The following is a 26,670-nucleotide window of genomic DNA, read 5'->3' as shown; positions in this document are numbered from 1 at the left end:
TCCAGAAGGGGAACTGTGTGAAGTAGTGAGCTATGATCTACTTACGTTCTCTATTCCAAATATAAAGCCACCCTAATGTCCTATCTGTGTTTCACAGAATTGATTAAGAATCACCCACAGAGTATTTTATAAATGTACTTGTATATTATTTTATAAGCTTTATGTATTTTATAATTTTTTTCTCATTGACATAGCCTTATATCGACAGGCAGTTGGTTCCGCAATTCCAATGCATGCCCATTTACCCTATTCTCTAAGTCCAGCACTTGGTGAAAGTCCTGACATTGCCTCTTTATTAATGGTAGTATCAGACCCCGCACTGCCCCTGTTGTCTCCTGGGAAAGAAATGCTGCTCAGAGATGCTCCTAGAGACTGCCAGCTTTTTTTCAGTTGAGGGCACTTTTGTCCAAAGCTGAAAGGCAGGCTCCCATCATGAGACTGCCTGCATGTATTCAGCCCCACTGGGTTAGAGGTTCTTCACAGGCTCCTCGAGGCAGTGCTAGAGTTCAAGAAGCATCTGGACAATGCTCTCAAACATAGGGTTTGGTTGATTTTTGGGTGGTCCTACGTGGAGCCAGGTGTTAGACTTGATCCTTGTGTGTCCCTTCAACTTGGGGTATTCTGTGTGCTTTGATGGCTTAGCCACCTGCTGAGGGATGCAGCTGTAGTCACAGGGCAGGGGAATTACATGTTGTACAGCTCCTTGACACTCTGTAAGCAGCCTGAAGGTATCCCGCAATTAACCACTCTTAATTGTTTCAGCGGGTTTCAGACCAGACACAAACTCTTCTGTATGGATGCGGCCCCTCTTTTGTGAGCATGTGGGGATTGCCAGCACCCAAGTTAGTTAAGCTGGAAGACATGAAAGGATTTGGGCCAACTGAGCAGTATATTAAAAGATCCTTAATTCTGTGCCCTCTGTCTTCTCAATGCACGTAGTGAGCTGATGCACAGTACTCAGGCAGTGTGTGTGTGTGATGACCTCCACCACCAGGAAGAAGTGAATCAAGAGTGCAGGAAAACTGCTGTCCCTTAGAATATGGATGGGATCACAGCCAAAATTCAGATGTTCCCTGTTACTCGCTGCTCCCATTAAAGGGTAGGAAGCAGTCTTGAAGAATTCTGAAGTTTTATGTTAAGAACGTTCTTGTGTGTGATCTGCGTTGAAACATTAAATTCCTATATATAGGGTACTTTTCTGCTTTGGTGCAAACTCTGCTTTGGAGCCGAGGCTTAGAGAGAAAAGGGTCATTGTTGACACGTGCAACACATGTAGCATCTTGTAAACAATTTCTTCACTTGAGATAAGAGTAATTTTTGCATGTGAGATTTGTGACACAGGAGAAGACTTCAGGTAGCCCATGAACCTTCTACAACTGGCTGGACATACTGCAGCCAAGTGACAGGCACAGTACTCACAAGCATCTGGCAGGAGATAATGCCCAGAGAATGTGTTTGCAAACAGTGAACACAACCAGTACCCAAACCAACTTATTATCTAGTCTGCTGTTACTTCAGTTTCATGTACCAATTACTGATTTTAGGTTACAGTGTCAGAGAAAATGCCGTTCTGTATTTAATACATGTGATCTCGGAGGTCTTAAAAAGTATGCAGCTATGTCACGCTTAGCAGTAGTTTAAACAGTTAGTTATTATTATTATTAGATCTCCCAAGATATTATTGCGATTGCTGTCTGCAGGCTGTGATTTACAATAGTGTAATCAACTGAAAGGACTGCATTCAGTACAGCTTTTCAGATCATAGAAAAACAAGCCAAGCAACACTTGCGGATATCAAATGGACTTCAGTGCTTTATTACATGAAGATGTATTACCCTGTTAAATCCCACCCACCCAGCAGAGAAGAAGCGGTTTGTAATTGCGACACACACGCTAAAATGAGGGAGATAATGCATTTCTTCTAATAATAGATGTATCATCATCCTGGGGCGACTGAACTGTTCAGAAGTAATGCAGAATACTGCTTGGCTGTTCTTGGTTAACAGAGCACAAAGTCAGTTGTCAGTTGTTTTTATGTTTTGGTTTTCTTGTTCCTGGAACCTAACATCATCTGTAAGACTTCTTCCCTGAAGTGTTTCAGAACGAGAAAGCTAGGTGCTGTTTTGTCTGGGTATGTAAACCATGTACATTAGAGGCAATTTAAAGTTTGATAGTAATAAATTATTGCTGGGTTAATTTACTACCTTACATCTTCAGGAAAATATATATATATATATATATATGCAGCGAGTTTGAGCTTCTTTCCTAATTTCTAGTTCATTTTTACTTTGATATTTTTCACTACTAAGAAGTCACAGAATCATTAAAGTTGGGAAAGACCATTAAGATCATCCAGTCCAACCACCAACCCACCATGCCCAGTGACCATGTCCTGCAGTGCCACATCCACATGGTACTTGAACACCTCCAGGGACGGTGACTGCACCACCTCCCTGGGCAGCCTGTGCCAATGTCTCATCACTCTTTCAGAGAAGTAGTTTTTCCAAATATCCAAACAGAACCTCCCCTGAGGTTCTGGCACAACTGAAGGCCGTTACCTTTCATCTGATCACTGTTACCTGGGAGAAGAGGGTAAATAGCCCCTCACCACAGCGCCCTTTCAGACAGTTCAAAAGAGCAATAAGGTCTCCCCTGAGCCTCCTCTTCTCCAGGCTGAACAATCCCAGTTCCCTCAGCAGCTCCCCATAAGACCTGTGCTTCAGACCCCTCACCAGCTTTGTTGGCCTTCTCCAGACACGCTCTAGGGCCTCAATGTCTTTCTTGTAGTGAGGGGCCCAAAACTGAACACAGAACCCGAGGTGTGGCCTAACCAGCGCCGAGTCCTCTCCTTTGTACTTATTTCAGTCTCCTTGTGCTGTAAGAGCTTTGATACTTACTGGTCTCTGTCAGAAAAGATGAAGGCACATTTCCCAGCACACATCTGCTACTCTTATCTATGGAAGACCATATGTAGCAATTCTGTGGGGATCCAGAATACTGCCAGAGGAGAAAATGGAAATACATGACAGTGAAATGGCAGGGCTCCAAAATGAGCAGTACCTTTTTAAATTGCACTTTGGTGGTCTCCAGGATGTGGGGCTAAGGCAGAGGAAAAGGCAGAGGCAGGGAGCTTTTAAAGAGTACAAACTAACAGGGAAGCAGCAAGGAGGCAGGTAAGGCAATCCTCCTATCTGGAAAGGGGTGGGAAGGGTGGAGGCAGCAGCCACAGCTGCTGGGAAAGCTGCTGCTCTCAGCTGTCTGCAGCACTCGCCTTCCCTCTGGATATGTTGCCACCAGCATCACTGCCCCACAAGCTTCAGGCTGAAGCCGTCCATGTCTGTAGTATGTAGCATACCCAGGTGATGCTCTGTAGGCATTAACACCTGTACATCAACAGACTGGTCATTGCTATGACTGCTGGCTTTTTCACTTCACATATGTGACAGCACTATTTGTCAAAACATATTTTCCTGAAGTCTGAAATGGTGTTTGTCACTGCTTGTCTTTTTAAATGCCTTTCTTTAGTCCTCTCTGCAATTTACATTCAGCTTCTTTTATTTATGTCCCGGAATTACTTTTAAATATAAATGCACTTCTCGATTTTCAGTTCTTCTGAGGCTGACAATAACACATACTTAAAAAATACTCTGAGTAGCTCTTCACTTATCCATGTTTTCTGCTCTGTACAGCAATGCTGCTGTTGCGCAGTTCTCTCACAGAAGGCACTGATACAAGTAGCAGCCTGAAAACTGCTCCCCAAAAGAACTTAAATGGACTGATCAACAAATTGGCTAATGGATCTTTTCTCAGCTTCCTGCTAAAACAAATACATTTTAACTGCTGCACATGGTAAACTGCTGTTGATCAGTGTAAAACTGTGTGGTTTCAGTGTCTTTCAACAAATACTGCACAGCGTACTAAGTGGAGTGCCGCATACGATGGTCTGCATCAAACGAAGTTAAAAACTAGGAATGAGAAGGGAATCCAGTAACCATGGCATGGCTAGAAAGCGATTAGGGGCTGGTAATGTTTTTTGCCAAACCTAAGCCACATTTACTTTTCTAAAGCTGATTCATCAAGACACTTAAGTTTTGAAAATGGACTGCATAAAAACTGGAAAAGTAAATGATTCTGCATCCAATGCAGGAGTGCCTGGAACACTTCTGATAGGGAGGGAGCCTGTGCTTCTCAACAGTCATTCCCAAAGAATGCTGAAAATACTTGTGGGAGAGAACAAGTTGGTGAAATCTCATTTTCTAAGCTAGTGTCTGTTTACTTAAAGCAAAAGTGATCTTAGAGCAGTTCTATGTTTGCTTTCAATATCAATGTTAAGCTTATCTGATAAACTTATCTTCTGTTAAAATAGCCATTACAAAACTCAAATGCAAAGAGAATGTGGCTTGGATGCCTACTGGTATGAAGAGAGATATCCTGTCCTATTATTTTTTGTTCTATGATACAGTTGCAGCATTATCTAGTACCCAGATCTTTGATGGATCTATTGTAAGCATGTCAAAGACTTTTCAAATTACTTTGTTTTTGTAAATATTAGATCACAAAAAACAAGGACCGAGTCACACATTGAACAATGTAACCCATTGTTAAGTGATTTTTCCTGTTTTAGAGTTGAGATTAAACTAGCATTACTTATTCTTACGAGAAAATGTCTGTACCAAAAACTACCATTGCTATAGAAATGTGTGTGGAAGATGCAGTTTAGACATTAAGTAGCCCCCACTGCGTGCTCCTTGTGCCCTCAAAGATGGGACTTGCATAATGTCATAGTGTCCATGATGGAACCTGGATGAAGTGAGGACTGCCCACTTCCCCCTCAATCTTAGTTTCAGAAAATCATGATTGTTTCTGATGTCAGCAAGTACCTGTCAATCCCAGCAAGATTCTGAGCTCTCCTTCCTTCCCCTTTTCTCTGAAGAGAGACAACTTTCAGTTGCTCTCACATACTCTCCTGTTACTTCAGAGTGCAAAGGTCAGTGCCCTCATCTAGGAGGTCCTGCCTTGCTGAAGACCATCTGGGTGCCAAAATGCCACTGGACAGAGGAATTCCTGTTCTTATAGCATCTTTTCCTTAAAAAGTCTGGGAAATAAGTACTTTCTCTGTACTAATTAGTAATAATAATGAACTAACTAGCAGAGGCAGAACAAGTGAGTTGTGGAAGGAAGCGCTCAAAAATTACCAAGTGTCACAACTAAGAGTTTCCTGGTGATGTGGCTTGAGTCCATTATATCGACTCATTAAGCTATTTTAAAATGAGTTTGAGTCCACCTTTATGTATGCTGACCTTTCTTCAATGCAAATATTTGTGTGAAGCTGTTCACAGTGCTTTGTACCTTAAGCATTCATCTCAATAGCAGCACTTAGCTGGTATGTTAACTTGGATTTTTACAGGTGGGACAAGCTTCTTCATAGCCAAATTTAGAGCACATCTGCAAGGCAGGTCTTGGAAGCTGAGATGTGTTGGAACTTTTTCCTTTATTTAACTGGCTGTTTATTCTTCTGAGCCAGATCAGTACTTAAATATATAGAGTGGGAATGAAATCCTGTCTCTAAAGAAATTAATATAACTTGGACATTATGGTGCTGATCCGTGTCCTTAAGGTCTTAAGTTATCTTGGCCACCAAACCAAATTGCTTACGAATTGGAAAAGTAATGTAAAATGTAAGTATTTGTCAGAATTAAATCCACATGTTCATTCAAATCCATGTGTCATCAACAACTTCCAGATGTAAATATCAATGGAGTCCTGCAGGCAGTCTGTCATAACTCTCAAACCCAGCACCATTCCAGGGTGACACACAACAGTATTTGGTCTTTTCAGGAAACAATGCTTGTTGCTTTCCTTAAAGCCAGGTATCCTGTAACCACATCTGAAGGGAGCATCCGAATATAGGCAAATTCTTCGATAGTACTAAATCTCAGCTTGCTCTGGGGATCTGTGTAATTTGCCTGCAAAAGAAACAACGGAGAAGATACTATTCAGATAAAATCTCAAATCAGAATACTCTAATGAAGCACATAATTATGAGACCGGTAATTACTGACTTTCTTTTTTTAGTAACAGCACTGCTATCCTAGCATGTGACCACAAGTTTGTATGTTTTCTTCTTCCTCGTGTCAAAATTTATGAGGAGTTAACTAACCCCCAGAAAATCACATTAGAAATGCATTGAGCATCACAGAGGGCTAGAACAGTCTCATCTAAAACAACTGCAAAAGAAATTTCCCAACTCTCTAAACTCACCCTAGCAACTCTGTGCCTTGTGCAGTTTCTCCCAAGGCAGCTCTCCAAACCATCAGGCTGCTGCCAACAAATTACCCAACAAAGAAGCTGAATTATGGGTGCACGGATAGCTTTGGACTGATTTTTCTCTTCCTCTGTACAACTTAGCTTTTAATTTACTTTAAAGCGGTTGCTAAAGCAAGGGAGTCTCAGCTTATGGTACTGTGACTGAACTGATAAGAAATTTGAACTCCACACTTAGCTTTGCTGCAGATGTCTGCTTTCAGGATAGAGCCTGGCCAGCTAGCCCTGGGCTAGGCTCACATCCTCTGCTGCATTTGGGTTTCGAGTGCCTGGGAGCAGTGCCAATCTCATTCCATCCTCTCCCCTTCCGTGTCGCTACAAAAACCCTGAGCTCCTATGAGTTAATGGCAGCACAGGAGAATGGGCTGGAAGATGGCAGGTTTCAGCATAGCCTCCTCTCCACCTTCAGCCTCCAAGATGTTACCATTATATTCCAAAGTGCCTGCCAAGGACCTGCAAGTGTCCTGTGCACCCTTCCTCAATGGGAGTTGAGTGTAAGGCGCAGGCAGCTGAAATCTCTTGAGACGCTGCTACTAGAGCAGAAAAGGCCAGGAAGGTACAAAGTGTTATAGTGTTACAGCATGGAGCCTTCCACCAATTTTACGTTGGAAAGGATCTGTTGAGTGTGAAACAATCCACGTAATCGTCTGGTCTGATAAGGCTTAGCAGAAAATGAGGTGTTATTTGTAGCATGTCTCTTTACAAAGAAATGCTATAAGGTTAATTAAACGTAGGCAGCTAGCAGGCAAGCCATCAATTCATTTCCAGACAAATGGCAAAGTTAGGACATTAGGACTAAATTTATCCCTGGTGGTAACTTTATGGCTATTCCAGGTGTTAATTTACTTCCTTTTTTTTCACACTGTAAATTTGGCCTTAGGAATCTAAAGAAAAGCTAAGCAAGCAAACTGCTTCTCCAGAGTGCAAGGCTCTGTAATAAACCAGGACAAACGATATGTTTGTGCTGCACATCAACCAATGTTAAAATTATGGCACTTCTTCACCATTCTTATACTTCATATTGTGCTGTACTGCTTGTACACATTAGCATGTGGTATGTGTCATACAGCAACTACCATACAGTGAGTGTCACTAACTTAAGCTAGCGCTTCAGCAAATGCCACAAGATAGTAGGGAAGTGAAGTAAGAGGATTTTGCCAAGAATGAACTCTGCTGTACTTCAGAGCTAAATCAAAGGCTGCAAATACATGCTTTTCTGATACAATAAATAATCTTGATCTGTTTCTATAATAAAAAGAGAGATTCAAATATTTGAAGTTTTGATGCTTTGCATTAAATTACTTTGTTTTGCACGTTAATATAGCTAAAAACTCATCTTGCAACTTTGGAAATAGTTCTATTTTGCAGTGTCAATATATTAGATAATAGCTTTTGAGTTCTAGGCTGCTTTACAAAGATAAATTGGCTGCTCTGCTTTGACCAATGGTGAATTTAATTCCATTTGTGTTACGCACAGAAAGAGAAGAGAATCAATAGAATTTAATTGTGGCAGTTAATATAACTGCAGATATACTGATGAGAGTGTTTTAATGCACTTCTCTTTCTTTTCTTTTTTCTTTTTGTACCTGCTAGACCATTTAATTCTTCCCTAAATGAGCAATGCTAAGGAATTTATTTTTTTCTCTGTGGGGAATCCAGCATTCCCATACAAAATACTTCCTTCCACAAAGGCTTTCAGATTTGAAACAGTAAATATTACAGTAAACATTACACTAGATTTCTAAGATATTCTATTACTTCACATCTCTTCCTAGTAAGAATCTTTAAAATAAATGTAGTGCTTCTTAAGCACATTTCTGGCTCAGCAATTCAGAGGATGCACTGTCTCAGTTTCTTTCTCAGTACAGGAGACTGAGTGGAATCTTAGAGAATGGAGACTATTTACACTAAACTAGAATAGTTAATATAGAATAGTGTGAAGGGCACCGGTGGAAAGGAAGAGCTAGTAAAGAAAAGCTGGGGAGTAGAAGTCTGCTTCCAGTGGCCAGCCTACCTCTTAGCTGGCAGGGACACACTTCACTTACACCTGCACTATCATCTTGCTGTAGCTGCAATGACTGACTATGCAACACATCAAAGGCTGGTGCTGGGAAGAACTGGTTGGTTCCTTGGACATAGGACAGACAAGGACTTAATCCTTTATGCCTTCTGCCCCATTGAAGCCCAGCAGAGGTGTTGTATCAGCTTTAACAGCACCTGTTGTGAATGCCACTTGAAAAGCAACTCTAAGGGGAGAGTAGAGAAAAGAGAAGGAGATCTTGCTTTCCCATTTCCTCTTGAATACTGGGTTACCAGCCTTGATCCAAGCAACTCATTTCACTTCCAAATCATGCTTGGAGGCACAGCTGAGAACATGCCACCTCCTAGGAGGCTTTTCTAAATGTGTTACTTGAAAAAGTCAAACGATGATAGATGTTGTCAAATCAAAAACTCAAATGTCAGGATGTACAGGATTACTGTTGGCTCTACAGCTGTTCTTTAGTCCCCTGCTCTGTGTATCCACTCTCAGGCAGTTCTTAATTAAGTGCTCACCCACTGTTTTCCCAACAGGGACTTTCATCCAATTCGGTGCACAGAACGCAAGGTGCCCTCTTAGTGAGAATGTGTTTAATCCTTTGTTTTATCTGCACTGATGCCATACAGTGAATATTCCTGGCTAATGCACATTGCTCAGCTCTCACTCTGAAGATAGAATTGTTAACTTTCTGAGGAGCTTTTTAGTGTTAACCTACATCAACATACCATTTACAGGCATCCCAATGAGGTAACATCATCTCTGTGGGGTGAGACAGCACCCTATGCATTCAACTGATGGAAAGGAACCAAAGAATCTGTCAAAGGCTATTTTAAGTTACAGAGTTCTCGTTGTTGTAGTTATTTGGTAAAAACCATTACTTAATACTTTCTATAGTCCAAAATGCAACCTTCCTATTCTTTTCAGTTGTAGTAAATGCATAGGCTTATGCATAATCAATTACCGAAGAGATCTGAATCTGAGCATTGGCCAAGTGAAAAATTACACTGTTATTAACACCTGTTTTAAGTAAAACATCACACAGGAACAGAGTCAGCAACAGATGCAAAACGTTTGTTGGGCAGAGTTCAGTGACTTGACTCATGTTTTGTACCAACAGATTCTTTGGATGATTCAGGTGCAAAATTGTAACTATCTTGACTTTTTGGAGCATGTGCAAACCATAACTAATGTCAAACGTGGGTTTTGTTTTGTTTTGTTTTGTTTTTGAACAAAACAAAGAGCAATAAAATTTTGGGAAGAGCAACAAAATTTTGCATAATCTTGTTCTTGGAGGTTTCTTAACCATCTTTCAGATATTTTCCCAAAAATATACAATGAAAAAATCCAGACTCAGGGAAATGCTGAGCATGGAAAGTTTCAGGGTGTTGTGCTTAAAGCCTGGCAAAATTGAAGTCATGCAGACTATGGGCCGCCAGCTTTCACTGTAACAAAGCAGAGTTGAGAGTGATGGGGACCAGTGCAGACTCCACAGCTGGGAAGTAGTGTGATAGGAGCCAGCTGGCAGGATGAGGTGTTTAAGCTGCCCTGGCATCTGTTGAGATCCTGAGGACTTGGAGATGCAGGGATAGTATTTGGGGTTTGGCCCTAAATCACAGGACAATTATTAAGCACAAGACAGAACAGCGGTCTTAGCATGTACATTTCTTGCAAAGGCATGTACCAGTTCATTTAATTGTGGAAAGTGAAATGCCAGTTTTGAAGAGGAAAAAATGAAGTACTTACTGGAAGTCCTGAAATGTCTGAATATTTCTTTGCAGGCTTAAAGGATGGAGGAGCATCAATATTAAAATCTAGTGGGAAACAAAAGAATAAATTCAGTGTACTCCATACATTTTAAAAAGAAAACTCAGAATGTAAAAAGAAAACAAATATTTAAAACACTGGGTTTGATTTCAGGTCTCTGTTAAAGTAGCACTGAGGCAAAGGACTGTGAAGCAGAATCACCTCTGATATCATTCAGTCTGATAGGGCTGTAAGGAACAGCCTGATTCTGCTCACTTCAGTAATCCGAGAGATCAGTGAACAGAACTCCATTCTGTTCCATTTTTCCTTTTTTTCTGCAGAAGGGAAAATGCAGTATGGCTATTTAAAATGTGCTCATCTTCTCCAAGTCTGAACTTTTTCCCTTGCAGTCAGTTAGTTGCAGAGAATAGCAGATAGCCATTAGTGCACACATGCTGTATGTTAAGGCCATGAAACATTACTCAAGATTGTAGCTCTGAAATGCTATAATCCAGAGAAGCAACATAATCTTTTAAATCAGTTAAATCTTTAAGCATGTACCACTTTAAGCCCAGTCAATGACCTAGAAAATTGTCTGAATGTTTAAATTAACTGATGGAAATTGCTGTTCTCTGATGCCCTTTAGATACCAAGTCTCATTCATTTATGAGATATGACTGTTTAAGATATGACTGGCATGGCTAAGTAGTTAAATCGCTGATTTTCAATGTTTACAAAACTATCTTGTACCTGGCTCATTTCTCTACTCCTTCCTGAACTCCTTTGCATCTCATTTGGCTGCTATGATAAACTGAAACTCTCCATCCATATCAAATCATAGTCCCATAATTCAGACGACATTAATGCGACAGAGAGCTGTTCTTAAACAAGCAAGTGAATTTCTTTTGCCACCCTCTTAAAAAAGCCTTTAAATTTACTGTTGCAAATGACAACTAACAGAAATCGGCAGCCTGTGGGCTACACTAGGTAGGCACATGCAGTAGCCTACACTCTTCTGTAAGTTGCATCTAAAACACTTAAAAAAATGGCAAGTTATTTTTGGTTAAAGCATGGATTTTGACAGGTATTATGTACCTGCCCAATTCTGAAATGGCTCTAGTTGCTTAAACAAAATCTGAGGAACAAATTCTACCTCCAGCTAAGTTCAATAGTATCCTGTACCTTACAACTCGTCTTGAAGTACATTGTGATTAAAAGTAGTTCTTTAATTCTGCTCCTGCGGTTTTACACAAGCTGGCTGTAATCTGGAGTGCTAATAGTGTTGACTGAACTGTGTTGAACTAAGTAGGGGATGTAGGACTTAAGTCTCCCAAGAATCTGGATAAGGAGCTGGATAGAAAACTTGGGCTGAGGACTTGGCTACCACAGGTATGTGGCTAGCAGAATCTCACTTGAAAATAGCTCCGACAGAGCTAATGAAGCAGCAGCTACTTGTGTGCAGATGCACCTTCATGAGACATACAAGCAGCTCCTCAGCAGTGAAGAACTGACAAAAAATGCAATGGGAAGAAGTTTCTAACCTGGCTCTGATAAATGCACTTCTCTCCTAGAACTCGCTCCTCAAATGTATCCAAACTTCTTCACAATGCTCCAAATCATTTGTGTTCCCTTACTTTTTCCTTGGCGCTGGTGTGATCAGGCTAGTCTGAAATGGACCCCATTCAAGCAGGATAGTGCATTCACCGATGAAATAGTTTAGGTTCGTTTTTTAAAAAGTTATTTGTGTGGATTTTATTATTTATAAATACATGCAAAGCATCTAAGCAGCTTACAGCTAGGATCATTTAGTTGCCATGGCAATGCCCTTTCAGAAGCAAGAATTTGTTTTAGGTTCTTCCAAGTTCTGTTCTTCTTGCCAGCTGCTGCTCCACCAATGCTGGAGTGCTAGAATTAAAAATAATAATGTTCAGAGAAAAAAATAAAGAATACAATTTCAGAGCACCGTACTTCTACTTCATAGTCTTTTAGATACATCTCATCCTGTCACAAACCATTTGTTATTCTCACTTATTTCATCAGCAGACTACTATAATGTACCCTTTAATCTTAGTTGCAAGAAAAACAAAGACTTTTTGGACTGTGTCAAAGCTACTATATGTTTAGGATTAACTGAGGGAAATGAAAATCTGCTTTTTACATGGAAAGAGAAAATCAATGCGGTTAGGTTTAGCCTGAGATTACAGGATTCTGTATGCAATCCCCACTATACTAGAACTCATACTATGAAGTTGTGTCTGAAATTGTGATTACACAGCTAAATTGTCTCTCCCTTTTTTATGGCACAGTACAGGTGCAGCTCTCGCTTGTTTGAGTAATCCACGACTATAGAAAACATAACTGAGCTTGCAAAATGTAACAAATGCTATGAGAAGCTTTCTGGAAATTTTGTTTTTCTTTCAAATGATGGAGGGATAGAAAAGGAGTAATAAATGGAATACTGGCTGCTGAGACAATTTTGCATTTTGAAAGCTATGCTTGCAGAAGGCTTGCTGCTGGTGCTATAGTGCTGGTTTCACTTATTAAATGGAATACGAAGTAATTTATTTATGCCCCTCCAGAGACAGAAGATGCACAGTATTACTGCACTTCTTCTAAATGATCAAAGGACACAGATTTACAGCATTACTTCAGAACAGAAACTGTTCTCAGAACTGGGGAGTTGTAGTTATCGCTGATAATAATTACTACCTGCCACCTCAGTCTCATCAAAACTCAGCAAAGTTCTCTCTGCTGAAGTGCTTCTGCTGTGATTAGTTTATAAATTAGGCTGCTGAATTGCTGAGGACGATAGCAGAAAGGATTCAGTGAGAAAGCTGTTTTTCATAGACCTAAGATATATTCAGAAAAAATGTTCATGAGCTGTCGATGTATCTGTGTTGGCAATGCACATCCACTACAGAAAGTATGTGCAAAGCGTTGCTCTGAGAGTAACACCTTAGTAGCAGCCACTGCAGAGACTGCTGCAATATGAGATGGAAACAGATATACCAGCAAGTTCCTAATTCAAGTTCATTACATGAATTTTCCCACAAATCACTGCACAGCCATTATTTTTCAGCAATCTGGTATATCCAAAGCTGGCCCTTGGGGGCTGCTCTGAAGCCCAGTGAAGCTCAGAGGAAGCATCAACCCAACCTAAGCAGGCCACAGTCACACACAAAGTTTTGCTACTGGTTTGAACCTCTCTCTCATCCACAGTGAAAAAAAGGAGGCATTGTTCTCTGAACAGTTAACCAGAAATTCAGTGTTTACAAAGTAATCTCTATCACGTTTCTGTGTAACACCTGTTTAGGGGTATGGCTGAGGCCAATAAAAAGCAAACACATTAAGAGATGCATGACATTTGACTCGTTTTGTTTAAGGTAAACTGGGCTGGAAGAAAGTCATCCAAATTGTTGTTACTAGTTCACACAGACAAAAAGCTAGTTAAACCTCAATACATTTCTTCTCAAATTATTGACTACGTTTAGGATAATGATGTTTTTATTATAACTGCCTATCATTGCTGAATCAGCTGTTCAAGGCCCCATACATTCATTACAAATTCAAGTACGCAAACTTCTGTATTGCCTCTTTAGAAATGGGGATGACCCTCTAAGAAATGAAGGCTCAGCATGCCTTAAGGCAATTTAAATCCTACAGGGAAGCTACATGGAGTGCTCCTGGGCACAAATGGAGCTTTTCCACTAAACCCAGTTTCCCAGAGACGCTAGTGCTCACTGGAGAATTAGCACGAGCCAAGTATGCAGTTGTTTCTTTGACTGCTCTTCTCGTGACAAAAGTCTGTAAAGCAGGCACATAGCAACTTGCAAGTCAGAGATGAATTTTACACCCCCTGCCAAATCCTCGCTTAGTGAGCAGTGTGAAGCCTGATTACTCAGGTTTTATGCTGAGGGATATTGCCTCTTATTCATACAAAATTAAATCTGGGATAAAATCCTACTTTCGAAGCACTGGCTTAAGACCAGCAGTCTGAGAAGTTTGCTTGCCTAGAAAGCATTAGTACAGTGTGCCAATGAGTTGGCCCTGGCAGAGCAAGATATTAAAAACAAACCCAGCAGTGATAGCATGACTAGCTCTAGCCTTCTTTCAACTTCTCCCCCAATTTACATCTCATATTGTTTTAGCAGACTGTATTTCATCAGCTGTCAGGGTTCATGCAACTTCTGAATGCCGGAAGGCGAGGCTTTTGGGGAGCACACAGCGTTTGCTTCTAAATCTAGCAATTACTGCAAGCACAGACACCACAGGTCTGTCACAGTTTCAGGGACTAGGAGAGGAGCAAAATGCCAGCCGCTAATGACTATGTGGCTGATTTTTAGTTCAATTATTTTGCAGCTTCCCCTGGTTAGGAAATAGGAGGTAGGATTTCTACATGCACGGTGGTATAAATAGTGCTTGTAGATCTGCTAGTTAGTGAGATACTGCACCATAAGACTTCTGCACCTACCCTGATCTAGCAAGTTCTGTTCCAGAGTTTAATACAGTAGTTCTCCCTCTGAAAGAGTGCCACTTTCATGTCCTAATATGATGTGCACTTCAGACCACAATGTGGCGTGGACTTCAGGTGAGTTACTAAAGAACTGCCCATCTTTTATTTAGCTGTTAAGCTGACTTTCTTAATATTTACATTAGCAATGTGGTTAAACAGAAATGTAGGCAGGGTTTTATTTGAAGAGTTTAGAATTTTAAACTGTTCATATACTTACAATGAAGTTTGGATCTTTAAATGGTAACGGCTTGACGGCTGTTTCCACTGATCCTGTGCTGGAGTCCGTGTTGAGAAATTTATTTTCATTCATGACCTCTCCACCTGCACTCTGAAAAAAGAACTCAGGCTTACTGCTTGTTACTGCAAGCAAGTTCAACCAAAGACTGCACTTCTACTTTATTACTCTGTTCTGTTCAGCCTTTTTTTTGAATCTTTTAAAGATGCTGCATGGCAATGACAGCAGTATGAAACAACATTTGTCAAGCAGCTTACAATGACATATAAAAGGGAGAAAAGGAATAGAGTGGCCAAAGGCTACTGACTAAAACCAGCATTGGTTTGATTTCAGTATTAATGAAAGCCATCTCTATGAAGTGCAAGACAGAATGTGAAACCAGAAGTAGCCCAAGCGTGTACTGGCTGTTTCAGAGTGTTTGGTATTAAAGCACTGATAGTAACAAGGACTATAAATGTATAAAAAGTTGCTTCTTTTCAATGTTCTAAAGAATAACTGAAGAATCAGTTTATTCTGCATCCTTGACTTCAGTCATGCTTGCGCAGGGACTGAAGGGAAAAAAAGACATTTTATTATGTGTATTATTTTTATAAGCAAACCTCCCAAAAGCTACACGGATACTGGCAGGTGTTCTCTAGGCTATTCTCCTTGGTTTATTTATTCAGCAGGAAGAGCAGTGGGAGAATGTGTGTGATTGGAAAGCTAAGAAAGTTGTGTGACTGTCCAACCAATCTCTGATATCTGTACATGGCTGATTCTGTGTTGTTCTTTTATGAGCACCCTACAACTCTATGCTAGTCAGAACTTGCTCACTCTACATACTTAAATGTGTTAGTGAAATCCCGATCTGTATTGAAGCCAATGAGAATTCTGCCATGGAGTCAGTAGTTCAACCAATAGGATTTAAAACTCTGATTATTTTTTCTTGACAAACAAAAAGCTTCACTAAAAGCTAAATCAAGATTTACTGAACGAATGTTTAAAATGTTTCTCTACCTTTAGATAGATAATACTTATAACAAAAGAAGTTCTTCCATGAAAATCTACACTGCAAAACTTTCTGTGCTATTAGACACTCTTAAGTAGGAGGAAAAAAAAGAATGATCATTATTATTAGTGAGTTTGGGAGTATCCCTAGAATTTGGGACTAGGAAGCAAGGTCCTTGAGCCAGCATAGAATCACAGAATGGCTCGGCTTGGAAGGGACCTCAAGGATCATCTTGTTCCAACCCCCCCACAACAGGCAGGGTTGCCAGCTACTAGATCAAGTACTAGATCAGATTGCCCAGGGCCCCATCCAACCTGGCATTAAGAACCTCCAGGGACAGGGCACTATTACTCTCTCAGTAAAAAAACTTCCCCATGACATCTAGTCTAAATCTCCCCTCCTTTAGTTTAAAACCATCTCCCCTTGTCCTATCACTAGCCTGGTAAAAAGTTGATTTCCCTCATGTTTATAGACTCCTTTATAAACTAAGCATGTCCTTCTCCATGTGATTACAAAGGAAGTGTTTGTATTCATAACTACATGCATAAGTAATTATAGGATTAGGAACTGTGCGAGCTGAACTCTAGTTTGGGGAAATACATTAGTTTCTCAACATACTTTAATACAGCAAAGAGAGGTCTGACATATTCAAAGAAAAGAAGCTGTCAGGCAAAATAGTCATGTTTCTAACATCTTATTAAAATAAAATGTATGAATAGGGATGATCTGTTTTCAAAACCACAGTTGGCACTCTGTAAGCCCATACCACAGGGGATACTGTCATAGTAACAGCAGTGAAGGAACACTGAAGCCTGTAGCTAAAACCTGATTCTTCCCTTGCTAAGAACAGTATCAAAAGGCAATGGCTGTCACAGAAACAAAAGAAATGCAAACGGATGTTTAGAAACGTGTGTTACATGAGTGAGCAGTGAAAATACTCTCTTAAGTAATCCTGAACAGAGTGATTTTATACAACATGTTGTTAGGCTTCCATGTTCTTCCAAATGCACGCTTCCAGCACTTTGGATTTCAGCAGTGAATGTTACTTCACTGTTAATCTTGAGAAAGACAAGGCTTGAGATACAATATTACTTTTGATGGATAAATTACCTCTGATACTGTTCATCGGCAGTACAAATTCACAGTACAAATGAGCAGTCACAGTTGCTCTTCAAAGTCTTTTTTCCTTTAATCTGGTACCATTTGGTCTGTCTTAAATACAATCCCGCAGTTTCTGATTAATTACTTCATCACTTTTGCCCCTTCAGTGATCTACTCCTAAATATTCCATTGCTTGTGAAACAGGTTTCAAGCAGCATTTGAACAATGACTCATAATAGTATCTAGTGTTCTGAGTGAGAGTAAACAGAAATGGATAAACAGTAAGGGGCAAGAAGCGTCCTTGTACACTCAGTGCTTAATTTCTGTGTACATATTACACTTGCTGTCCTCACTGGGTTTTTCTCAGTGGGTTCAGTGCTAATCTTGCTGGCATGCTGGGCAGGAAAGCAAGGAACAGGACAACTCACAAATGTAAATTCGACATGTTGTTTCTTTGCCAGACCACCTCCTGAGGGATTTCAGGTATTAGCGCCGCTAAGAGTCAGGATAACTCACGCTGAGGTTGTGCATTTTGCTTGTGCACGGTGGCAGAGGCATCAAGCTCTGGAGCTGTAGATGCTGCCTGCCTGGGCCCCATGAGCATCCACATCATCTCCCAGTCCCACTGGGGCAGAAGCAGAGCAGTAGCTTTGGGGTCTGTCCTAGACAATTGGAGAGAGGTGGTTCCTCTCCTAGGTAAAGGGGCAGGCTGGTGTGCAGGACTGCAAAGCAGTCTGCAATTGATAGCACAATTTGGGAGCCTTGTGCACACTGGGAAGCAAATAAGATTGAGTGGAGTCATAGAATCACTCAGGTTGGAAAAGACCTTAAAGATCATCAAGTCCAACCACAACCTAACCATAGTACCCTAACTAACAACCCTCCACTAAATCATGTCCCTGAGCACCACATCCAAATTGTTTTTGAACACATCCAGGTGACTCAACCACCTCCCTGGGGAACCTATTCCAGTGCTTAATAACCTTTTCTGTAAAGAAGTGTTTCCTAATATCCACCCTAAACTGACCCTGGCACAACTTGAGGCCATTTCCCCTCGTCCTGTCACCTGCCACCAGTGAGAAGAGACTTGCCCCGCTCTCACTGTAAGCACCTTTCAGATACTGGAAGACAGCAATAAGGTCTCCCATCAGTCTCCTCTTCCCCAGACTAAACAGCCCCAGTTCCTTCAGTCTCTCCTCATAGTGCATATTCTCCAAGCCCCAAGTACTGTGATCCCAGTTAAAATGCAGGGAACTGAGATAAAAGACATACTGTAGAGGCATGCCAGTTCACTCAGTCAGTATTGCTTGCATGAAGGCTCTGATTTATAACAGTAGCACTGCAGACGATTGACAGTCAGCAAATGTGCTTTTCTTTCTGGAAGAGCATTAAAGAGTTCAACAGGAGCACTGTTTCCAGAACAACGTACTGCTGCACAGAGCTCCATCCAGTGCAGCCTGCAGCTTCCCAGCTGATAATCTCAGCAGGTTTTCAGCCTCCAGCTGGAAATGTCTGAATAACCTACAAATTGTTGTCCAGCCTGTTTTAAAACATTGGGATGTAAACCTTAAGAAACATCATTTCGTGTTTCAGGTTTTTAGTGGTTTTTTTAAGCTTTTACAATGCCAAGTGAATTTTAACCAGTGCAGATCTACCTTTGTACTGCAAAACCCTTCGTGAAAGTAAATAATATGCTGACAAATACAATACATTAGTTAGAGCCTGAAAGAAGATTCCTTGGTGAACAATTACTGCAAAGTAAATGTAATCTTTATCTTTTAACATAAGTCGAGCAAAACTCTCTCAGCTGTGCTTGTTTGCCCGGTCATTTTGTTTGTAAGATACCATTCATTCTTCACTGTCATATGCTAGAGAAAAAAAACAACCAGGAATGAATTCAGATCCTATCAAGGGATCACAGTCTCATCAGTGCAATGAGGAAGTGCATGTCACTGGGGAACACGTACTGCTCAATGTGTGCTGTAACCCTCAGTCACATGTGGGGGAACTTCCCCTTCCTGTGAAATTCACAGCTGTTCTGCAGCATATTTTCACTACTAAGCCAGTCCTGTCTGCTACCCTCTGCCCTACAGTAATCCCAAATGCTTTGCAGTGAGGCTGGAAAGAAAGCATAACCATGGGATGAAACTCTCAATAGCACTTTTATACTTTCTCTTTAACTGAATAAAAAAAAAGAAGTGAAGGTGTGATTGTAGCACAGCTGAAGATGCTTACATTAGTTTTACTCCAAATTAACAATAAAAAATGCCATCAGTCACCACATTCAGTCATTTATTCCTTCTCATTGACCCTTCTCCTGACTGTCAACCTCCACAGGCATCTGTGCTGCCACGTCTTCCCATGTCCCATTGGATACCAAGGAAAAACTTCTTTACAGAAAGGATTGCTATGCACTGGAATAGGCTCCCCAGGGAGGTGGTTGAGACACCATCCCTGGATGTGTTTAAAATCCGTGTGGATGTGGTGCTTAGGGTCATGATTTAGTGGAGTGTTGTTAGGGTACTATGGTTAGATTGCAGTTGGACTTGATGATCTTTAAGGTCTTTTCCAACCTCAGCAATTCTATGATTCTACATCACCTCCGTCTTCTGCCTCCTCTTTAGAGTGTCCTCATTAACCAGACACACAGCAACCTCAACTGGAATGGCATGCTTTGAAAGATGGTAGGCAGCAGGTCAAAGGCTTCTTAAGTGATCACTTGGACAGTTTTATTCCTCCCATAAAGTTGTGTTTATGTGCTTTAGCTGAATTTTAACCACAACCACAGTGTGACAGGTTGGCAGCATATTTCACTATTAACAGATGTTACCCTCCTGGGATAGAGTGGAGCAATACTGGGAAGTGTTCCTTCTGTTTTGCAATCTTTTCCGAAGACTATAAGTTTTCAGTGCATGCCAGCTGGGTGGGACGCAGTCCTCTCTCTATGCCATTACACATGAAGACTAGATGACAGCCACTCACTGAAGCTCAGGGTTTCACCTGGCTATGAGGGTCTAAAGAGCAAAGACCTGTGGCAAACACTCAATTCCTAAAAGTTTGTCTGAAGAAGAGACCTGAGCTAATCCTTGCTACCTTAGCATTGATTCCTTTTGAGTAAAGCCAAACCCCAGGAATGAGTCCAGCTTGGACCCTACTGCATACACTGTCTGTACAGGGAGAAAACTCACATTGGGAGGCTGCCTGTTCACATACTAGTTTCAATCTTAGGTTTTGGTAGATCTATTCATTTTTTTTTCAATATATTCTGTTCCAAATTCCCTACCGCAGATGTATTGGTTTTCACATGAGTTCCAAAGCTTGCTCCATCTGTCTGGTTTTAGTTAGGGAGAGGACAAGCAGAACTTGTAGATCATGGAAGCCGAATTCTTTGTTTTGGCTATTCCCAGGTGGAATCGGGACCATGGGATTTGGGATGGGTGTCTCTGATAGGTCTGAATACCAGGTAGAATGAGCTTATTATGATAGTGCTCGTCTGAATCGTTAATTTATTTATTTTATCCCTGAAGATGAAAACCGTGTAACAGAATATATAAAAAAGCATATAAAGTATGAAACAAAAGAACCAAATTTTGGAGACCTCAATTTGTACATTTCTGGCATCCTATCAGTGCATACCACGCATGTCATGCCTTAGAAACGGGATTTGCACATTACTGAAGGCACAATGTGATCTTCTGTGGCCATTTTTGCCAGATGTCACGGTTTCACGCAGCAAAATTTAAAAATAGAATTTCCAAATAGAAAGTAAACTGTGCAACGTGTTGGCAAAACAAAACTTAAGAGCACAGATACATTCTGTTAGAGCCGGAAAAGGAGCTTTCTAGTTTAAGGGAGGACAACCAGTATGGGAAATGCTGATTATCTGTTTTCTGCAAGTCATTCTTTAGTTAGTTTTAGCAGTACACCGGGTTGTGCAATTGAACTCATCTCTGTAGTTTTCTGCTTTGGTTTTACCCTGAAATCCATTTTCTCTGTATTCAGCATTTCTAATTCTCTGGCACTGCCTTACAGTGATATCTAGGGGGCTGTAGGTCACTGCTGAAAAATAAGTGATAAGAGCAGTCTGGTTCTAAATGAAGTGCTCAAACTCATTGATAACAGTGCCCCAAGCACCTACTTTGGGTTTCTGAGGAGCTCACTTAGCTCCAACGTTTGTATGTGAAGCCCAAGGAACTGTCAACATGGTTTTTACTTAGTTATTTTTGGCAGCAGATTTTCATAATCATAATAAGGCAAAGACATTCTTTGTTTCATGCACAGTTGTGTTAACTCAGCCTCAATACTAGTATTTGTCTATTTATCATCATTATTATTTTGCAATAGGTTTCTTTTAAAGCAGCAGTATTCAGCTTGTAGCAACTGACTGAACTTGAAGCTTTGGTTAAGTTCTGTGACATCCTGATGAAGCTGTGGCACGCAGACAGGGAAGAAAATGGCAACTTCTAGCAAAGATAGATAATACCTGTATTTTCCCTAGCAACCAATTACAGTGAGTGAAAATGCCATGCAGAAACACAGTACAGATGTCACCAGATCACAGCAGCAGTGATAGAAACAGACTTCCCAAAACTGGGAGAAGATGCTGAATGTCAGCTTTTAAGACAATCCCAGCTAATACTGCACCTAATGGAACACTGAAATGAAGCCTGATAGAATTTCCCTTGCCAGTTCTGTGGCACATTGTAGTGTTTTAGGAATGTTCTTCCTTCAGAATGAAGAAACTATTTCATCTGCTTATTTTGGGGCAGGAGAAAAAAGATTTCAGCTTGGAACTCTTTGAATGCCAGAAAGGAAAAAAAAATATCTTGTGTATTCACAGCAGATTTTGTTCCCAGTACTGCAGGATACTGAGAAACTCAATTTACTAAACACAAGAGAACTACAGTGCAGATCAGTGCTCTTGATTTCAGCTGGCTAATAGAGTGGGCACCATGTTCAGTCACACACACAGTGTAGTTTGGGAGAAGTCAGTGAGTTTCACTGTTGCCAACTCAATCTAATGGGAATGGCAGGACTCCTGGTGCAGGTTTCTACTGCTAGAAATCGAAAGAAAAACCTTAAAGGCCTATCAACAAAACCATTTTTGTTTAAATTAGCACAATTTAAAGATGTCTGAATGGTTCTAACAGTAACAGTTTACAATTCCAAGTGTATATGACCACATGACTCCCAAGTCCCTGTCCAGCAGCTTGTCTGCCTGTACCATGAAACCAGGAACTGGAAGGCAGCACTTCTTCCCTTCTAACTTGCTGAGTATTTGCACTGATCATCAAGAGTTAAAGGATGATGCAAATTAATTCCAAACATACAGCTAGAACGCAGAAATAATCCACCCAGTTTGGTGTATGAAAAGGGGGTTGGGGCTGTGGGAGTGGGACGTGGAAAAAGTTCCAGCTGCATGCTAAATCAATAAAGATGCTAAATAAAGACATACGCACCGTCCAGAAAGCAATCTTCACATTATGCTTCCACGCTGCTGCTTGGAGATGAGTTAAAACATCTTATGTTTCAACTGCCTTAGAAAGGCTGAGTAAAATTTTACTCATGTGCTAAAAGATTGGACTGTCACAAGGTGATGGATGGCTTTTCTGTGTTCTCTGTAGGGCATTTCAATACCATAGACTCCAAGTGCTCTTGATTAAAAGGCGACATTCCCATTTAGGGTCCCGTCACTGCCTGAGCTTCAAACCATTATCATTCACCTGCACTGGTGCTTCCAGTGACAAAATACTTACCAAAATGTATAAAATACTAATTACTTTAGTCACTTTGATAGAGGTATAAAACACCCCGAAGCAAAGCTCTATTACATTGTGTGAGGGTTTGAATGCAGAATTAAAAATGCAGCCAAAGGGAGGGTAAGATTTTAATTACATTCCTACCTCTCAAACATTGCTTGGAAAACTAGAAGAAAAAGGCCTGGCAATTCTGTGACACAAGAGCTGCCTTTTACTGGTGCTGTTCACTTAAGAAAATAAAATATCCAGGAAAACTCTTCAAAATGACTGAACTTTCAACGACTGACTAACAGTCTTCAATAAAAGCTTCGATTTCTCCTCAAGAGATTTCAGAAGCCAAAGATATTTTCCCATTTTGAAACTTCCGAACTTGGACAAAGTTTTGTACCTCACAGATATTTTAAGGTAGAAAGAATATTACTGTTTTCTATGGGGAAAAGCCTCAAATAAAATGTAATTGGGACACAACTGTGAATAGCTGCACGCTATCCCAGAAAAGTGTGGCTTAATTTGCATTTGCCACAAAGCTCCCTTTGGCTTAAATAATTGCAAAGGAACTCTCACTTTCAGATTTCACTTTGCAGACTCAAACTATCCCTTGTTTGTAATGTTTGACAGTTTTCTTTATTAGTTGTCTTTATTTCTTTATACTTTAAGGGAATGTATAAACAGGAGGGGGAATGGCTGTTTACAAGGGTGGACAGTGACAGGACAAGGGGGAATGGTTTTAAACTGGGACAGGGGAGGTTTAAGTTAGATAATAGGAGGAAGTTTTTCACTCATAGGGTGGTGATGCACTGGAACAGGTTGCCCAAGGAGGCTGTGGATGCCCCATCCCAGGAGGCATTCAAGGCCAGGCTGGATGTGGCTCTGGGCAGCCTGGTCTGGTGGCTGGCGACCCTGCACACAGCAGGAGGTTAAAACTACACGATCACTGTGGTTCTTTTCAACCCAGGCAATTCTATGATTCTATGATATGATTGTATGATTATTAAGAAAAATGTATCTTAGACAAAATTATGAGCTGAATGGCATGCTGAAGCAGCTTTGGAGCTAAAATGTTAGTGTACATAGAATGAAAAAGCATGTTAATTCATGCTTTCTCCAAGAGTAAACATAACTGAGCCCAGCTAACAGAATATTTTGATTCCTCACAAGTAAGAAATATAAACTGATGGGGCCTCGTGTCTAAAAATGTATGGAAATAATAGAGTAGCAAGAAAGACTAGAGTTAATCACAATTGATTTTTTTTTTATTATTAAAACTGCCTGTACCTTCCTTTCTCTATTAGAAAAAAATAAGTTCGGTCAAGGAGTTTGGCTCAACTGCATGATAAAGTTTTCAGTACTTCATTTGCTACAGAACAGCTAACGCCAAAGCACTTCGGGGGAATAAAATGGAGGATTACAACAGCTGATGTGCTTTTCTCACTGTAATACTGCTCAGGAAGCATATCAAAATCCCTCTGTCAAACAACAGACTTTGGTCTCAAGTTTGGAGTAGAATCCATGTCCATGCACTGACCTGCGCCTGAATCAGAGACAAGGAAAGTAAAGAGATACCAGCTCCTACAGCTGACAAGAAAGCAATTGCATTCTGTAAAAAATACTCCCTTTCCTGATTTTAGTTTGTTCTGTAAATCATTATCTATTTTGACAGGAAAAAAGTTTGAGTATTCTCTTTGAGGAAGGGCATTGTTTCAAGCAAGGACAGGTGCATCCATCTTCCAGAGTTCTTACCTATTTTTCTTAGGCAAAATAGATAAGTGTCAATTAGAATACTCTAATTTTATATCCATAAGTTGTGGACTAACTGATAAACTGGTACAGACAACAAAACTTTATGTTTTTATCCCCTTTTTTTTTTTTACGACTTGTAGGCCCTCTTTGTGTCTGTCTTAATTGTCACTTGAAGTATATAAAAGTTCTCACTTTATTTCTACTGTATTTCTGCTAACTGTACTTCCTGCTGTCACAATGCATGAGGAGATCTCACCCATCTTACTGCAACCACTTCAGTCTAAAGTTACTTGCATGAGATTTTTTCATTTATATCTAGGTATTTAAGACTTATATCGAAACATGATGTCAGAAAGGCAAATGTTAGGTAGAATCATACAATTATTAAGGTCGGAAAAGACCATTAAGATCATCTAGTATGATCATAAAGGTACAGTGGCATGTGAAATAATTCACTTCTAAAGCAATTTAAAACATCTCTGAACACACAAGAAGTGACTTTCTTGTAGTGAGGGGCCCAAAACTGAACACATGTACAACCTCACCAGCACCGAGTATAGGGGATGATCCTCTCCTTGCTCCTGTTGGCAAAACTATTTCTGATATAAGCCAGGATGTTACTGGCCTTCTTGGCCATCTGGACACACTGCTGGCTCATGTTCAGATCAGAATCAACTAATATCACCAGGTCCATTGCCTTTCCACAGTCTTGCAGCCACTCTGCTCCAAGTCTGTAGTGTTGCCTGGGGTTATTGTAGCTGAAATGCAGGACCCAACACTTGGTACTGTTGAACTTCATCCCATTGGCCTCAGCCCAGCTGAGATCCCCTGTAGCACCTTCTTCAAAGAGCAGTAACTGTGTTTCATGCTCCAAAGGTCTAACAACCTCAACACCAAGCAGTCCTGCTCTGAATAGCAGTCTCCCATGCTTAAGCAAAACTGTAGATGATTTATCCTACGAATACATGCATTTAATTGGATAATGACAGAAATAGTGATGACTGCACCAGAACAGACAGTATATGGCAGATTTTAACTCCAATGAAAAGGTGATACAGGTATCTATTATATGCTATTCTGAGACTACTCAGGAAAAAGGGAGGAGAGTACAATGCTAATTTCAGAGCAAGTTTCTGAAATGTTTCTGCAGAAATATTTCTACAAGCCTGTGGCTGTTTGCTCAGTTGTGTAATTCTGTGGCAGTAGAAGTCACCTTGTTGTTCTATGTTGTTATATATTGGAGATGAAGAACCATGGTACATCCTGAAAGGGCCAAGCAGTTTAGTGCTTTGCATATAAACTTGTATCCTGACTGCTTATTTTGCTGGATTTAAAGCAAAACAGAACTGTTACAAGACTTGGCTTTACCACTACACTGTAATTAGTGAGCACATTAGTATCACATCCATTATCACCAGTGAGAGAGAAAAACAGTTTTTAGTATTTTCTGATGGGTTTAACAGGGTTTTTTAAGAAGTTTTCTACAATCAGTGATCTAGCAAATAAACAACAACAAAAAAAACCCCTCTTTTGGACAGACAGACAGAAGGAGGAGAAAAGGATATTTCTACGGCTGCAACAAAAACCAATTCTGGCTGCTACAAACTGGATGTAGCAAAAATTAAAGGCAAACTTCTGATCAATGGAGAATATTGAAGAATGCTCATTTGAAACTCAAATGAACACTGCTAGATCTAGACTAAGTAAATAAAGGTAATTAACTTAAGGAATAAGGACTTTCATAGCTGACAACCTCAGACCAGGGCTAAGGGGCCTGAACGTGCTGCGAGCATGTCAAGGTGTAATGGTGTTTTCCTGTTTTGGTTTCTTGACTTTTAGAGGTAACCTATCTGTAAGAATACTGTGCTGTTCCTCAGAGAGAAAAGCAGTTCTAGCAAAGTATTGTTACAGCAAAGGAAGAATAAGAACAACAAAACATAGTCATTGGGTCTGGGGTTTCATTAAGACACTGTGGGGAAAGTTACAGTACAACTGCAGTACCCAGAGTGGGCTATTAGCGTAGGACTGAATGACCACGGAGAAGATCACAGTATCACAGTCTCATGTGGGTTGGAAGGGACCTTAGAGATCATTGAGTCCAACCCCCCAGGATTCGAGCCTCTGTGTAGCAGAGTGGCACTTCTACCACTTGCGCCACAGGGGGGATTCGAACTCAGGGCCTCCAGTGTTGTAACGCGGCATTCCTACCACTGCGCCACCGGAGGCACA

At 40.6% G+C, this 26,670-nt stretch overlaps 2 protein-coding genes across 4 annotated transcripts in view; one reads left to right on the top strand and one right to left on the bottom strand.

Moving 5' to 3' along the window:
* Nucleotides 1-26,670, top strand: part of GALNT1 (polypeptide N-acetylgalactosaminyltransferase 1) — a 245,589-nt gene that overhangs the window by 110,734 nt on the left and 108,185 nt on the right. The window lies entirely within an intron of this gene.
* The window catches only part of INO80C (INO80 complex subunit C), a 35,288-nt gene continuing 10,412 nt past the window's right edge, over nt 1,795-26,670 (bottom strand). The window contains exons 2-5 of one of the 2 annotated variants that reach the window (XM_015854316.3): nt 14,836-14,946; nt 11,899-12,010; nt 10,106-10,173; nt 1,795-5,966 (exon numbers count right to left, since the gene is read on the bottom strand). In XM_015854316.3, the coding sequence (XP_015709802.1) occupies nt 5,835-5,966; nt 10,106-10,173; nt 11,899-12,010; nt 14,836-14,946 (423 nt within the window). In that variant the 3' untranslated portion in view covers nt 1,795-5,834. The remainder of the gene's footprint in view (nt 5,967-10,105; nt 10,174-11,898; nt 12,011-14,835; nt 14,947-26,670) is intronic. The other variant, XM_085538070.1, reaches the window with a different exon arrangement.

The sequence above is a fragment of the Coturnix japonica genome, chromosome 2 (assembly GCF_054131305.1).
Source record: "Coturnix japonica strain WE chromosome 2, WE-NBRP24, whole genome shotgun sequence".
Lineage (NCBI taxonomy): Eukaryota > Metazoa > Chordata > Aves > Galliformes > Phasianidae > Coturnix > Coturnix japonica.
The sequence above is the reverse complement of the archived record's forward strand: the minus strand, read 5'-3'. Positions and strand labels throughout refer to the sequence as shown.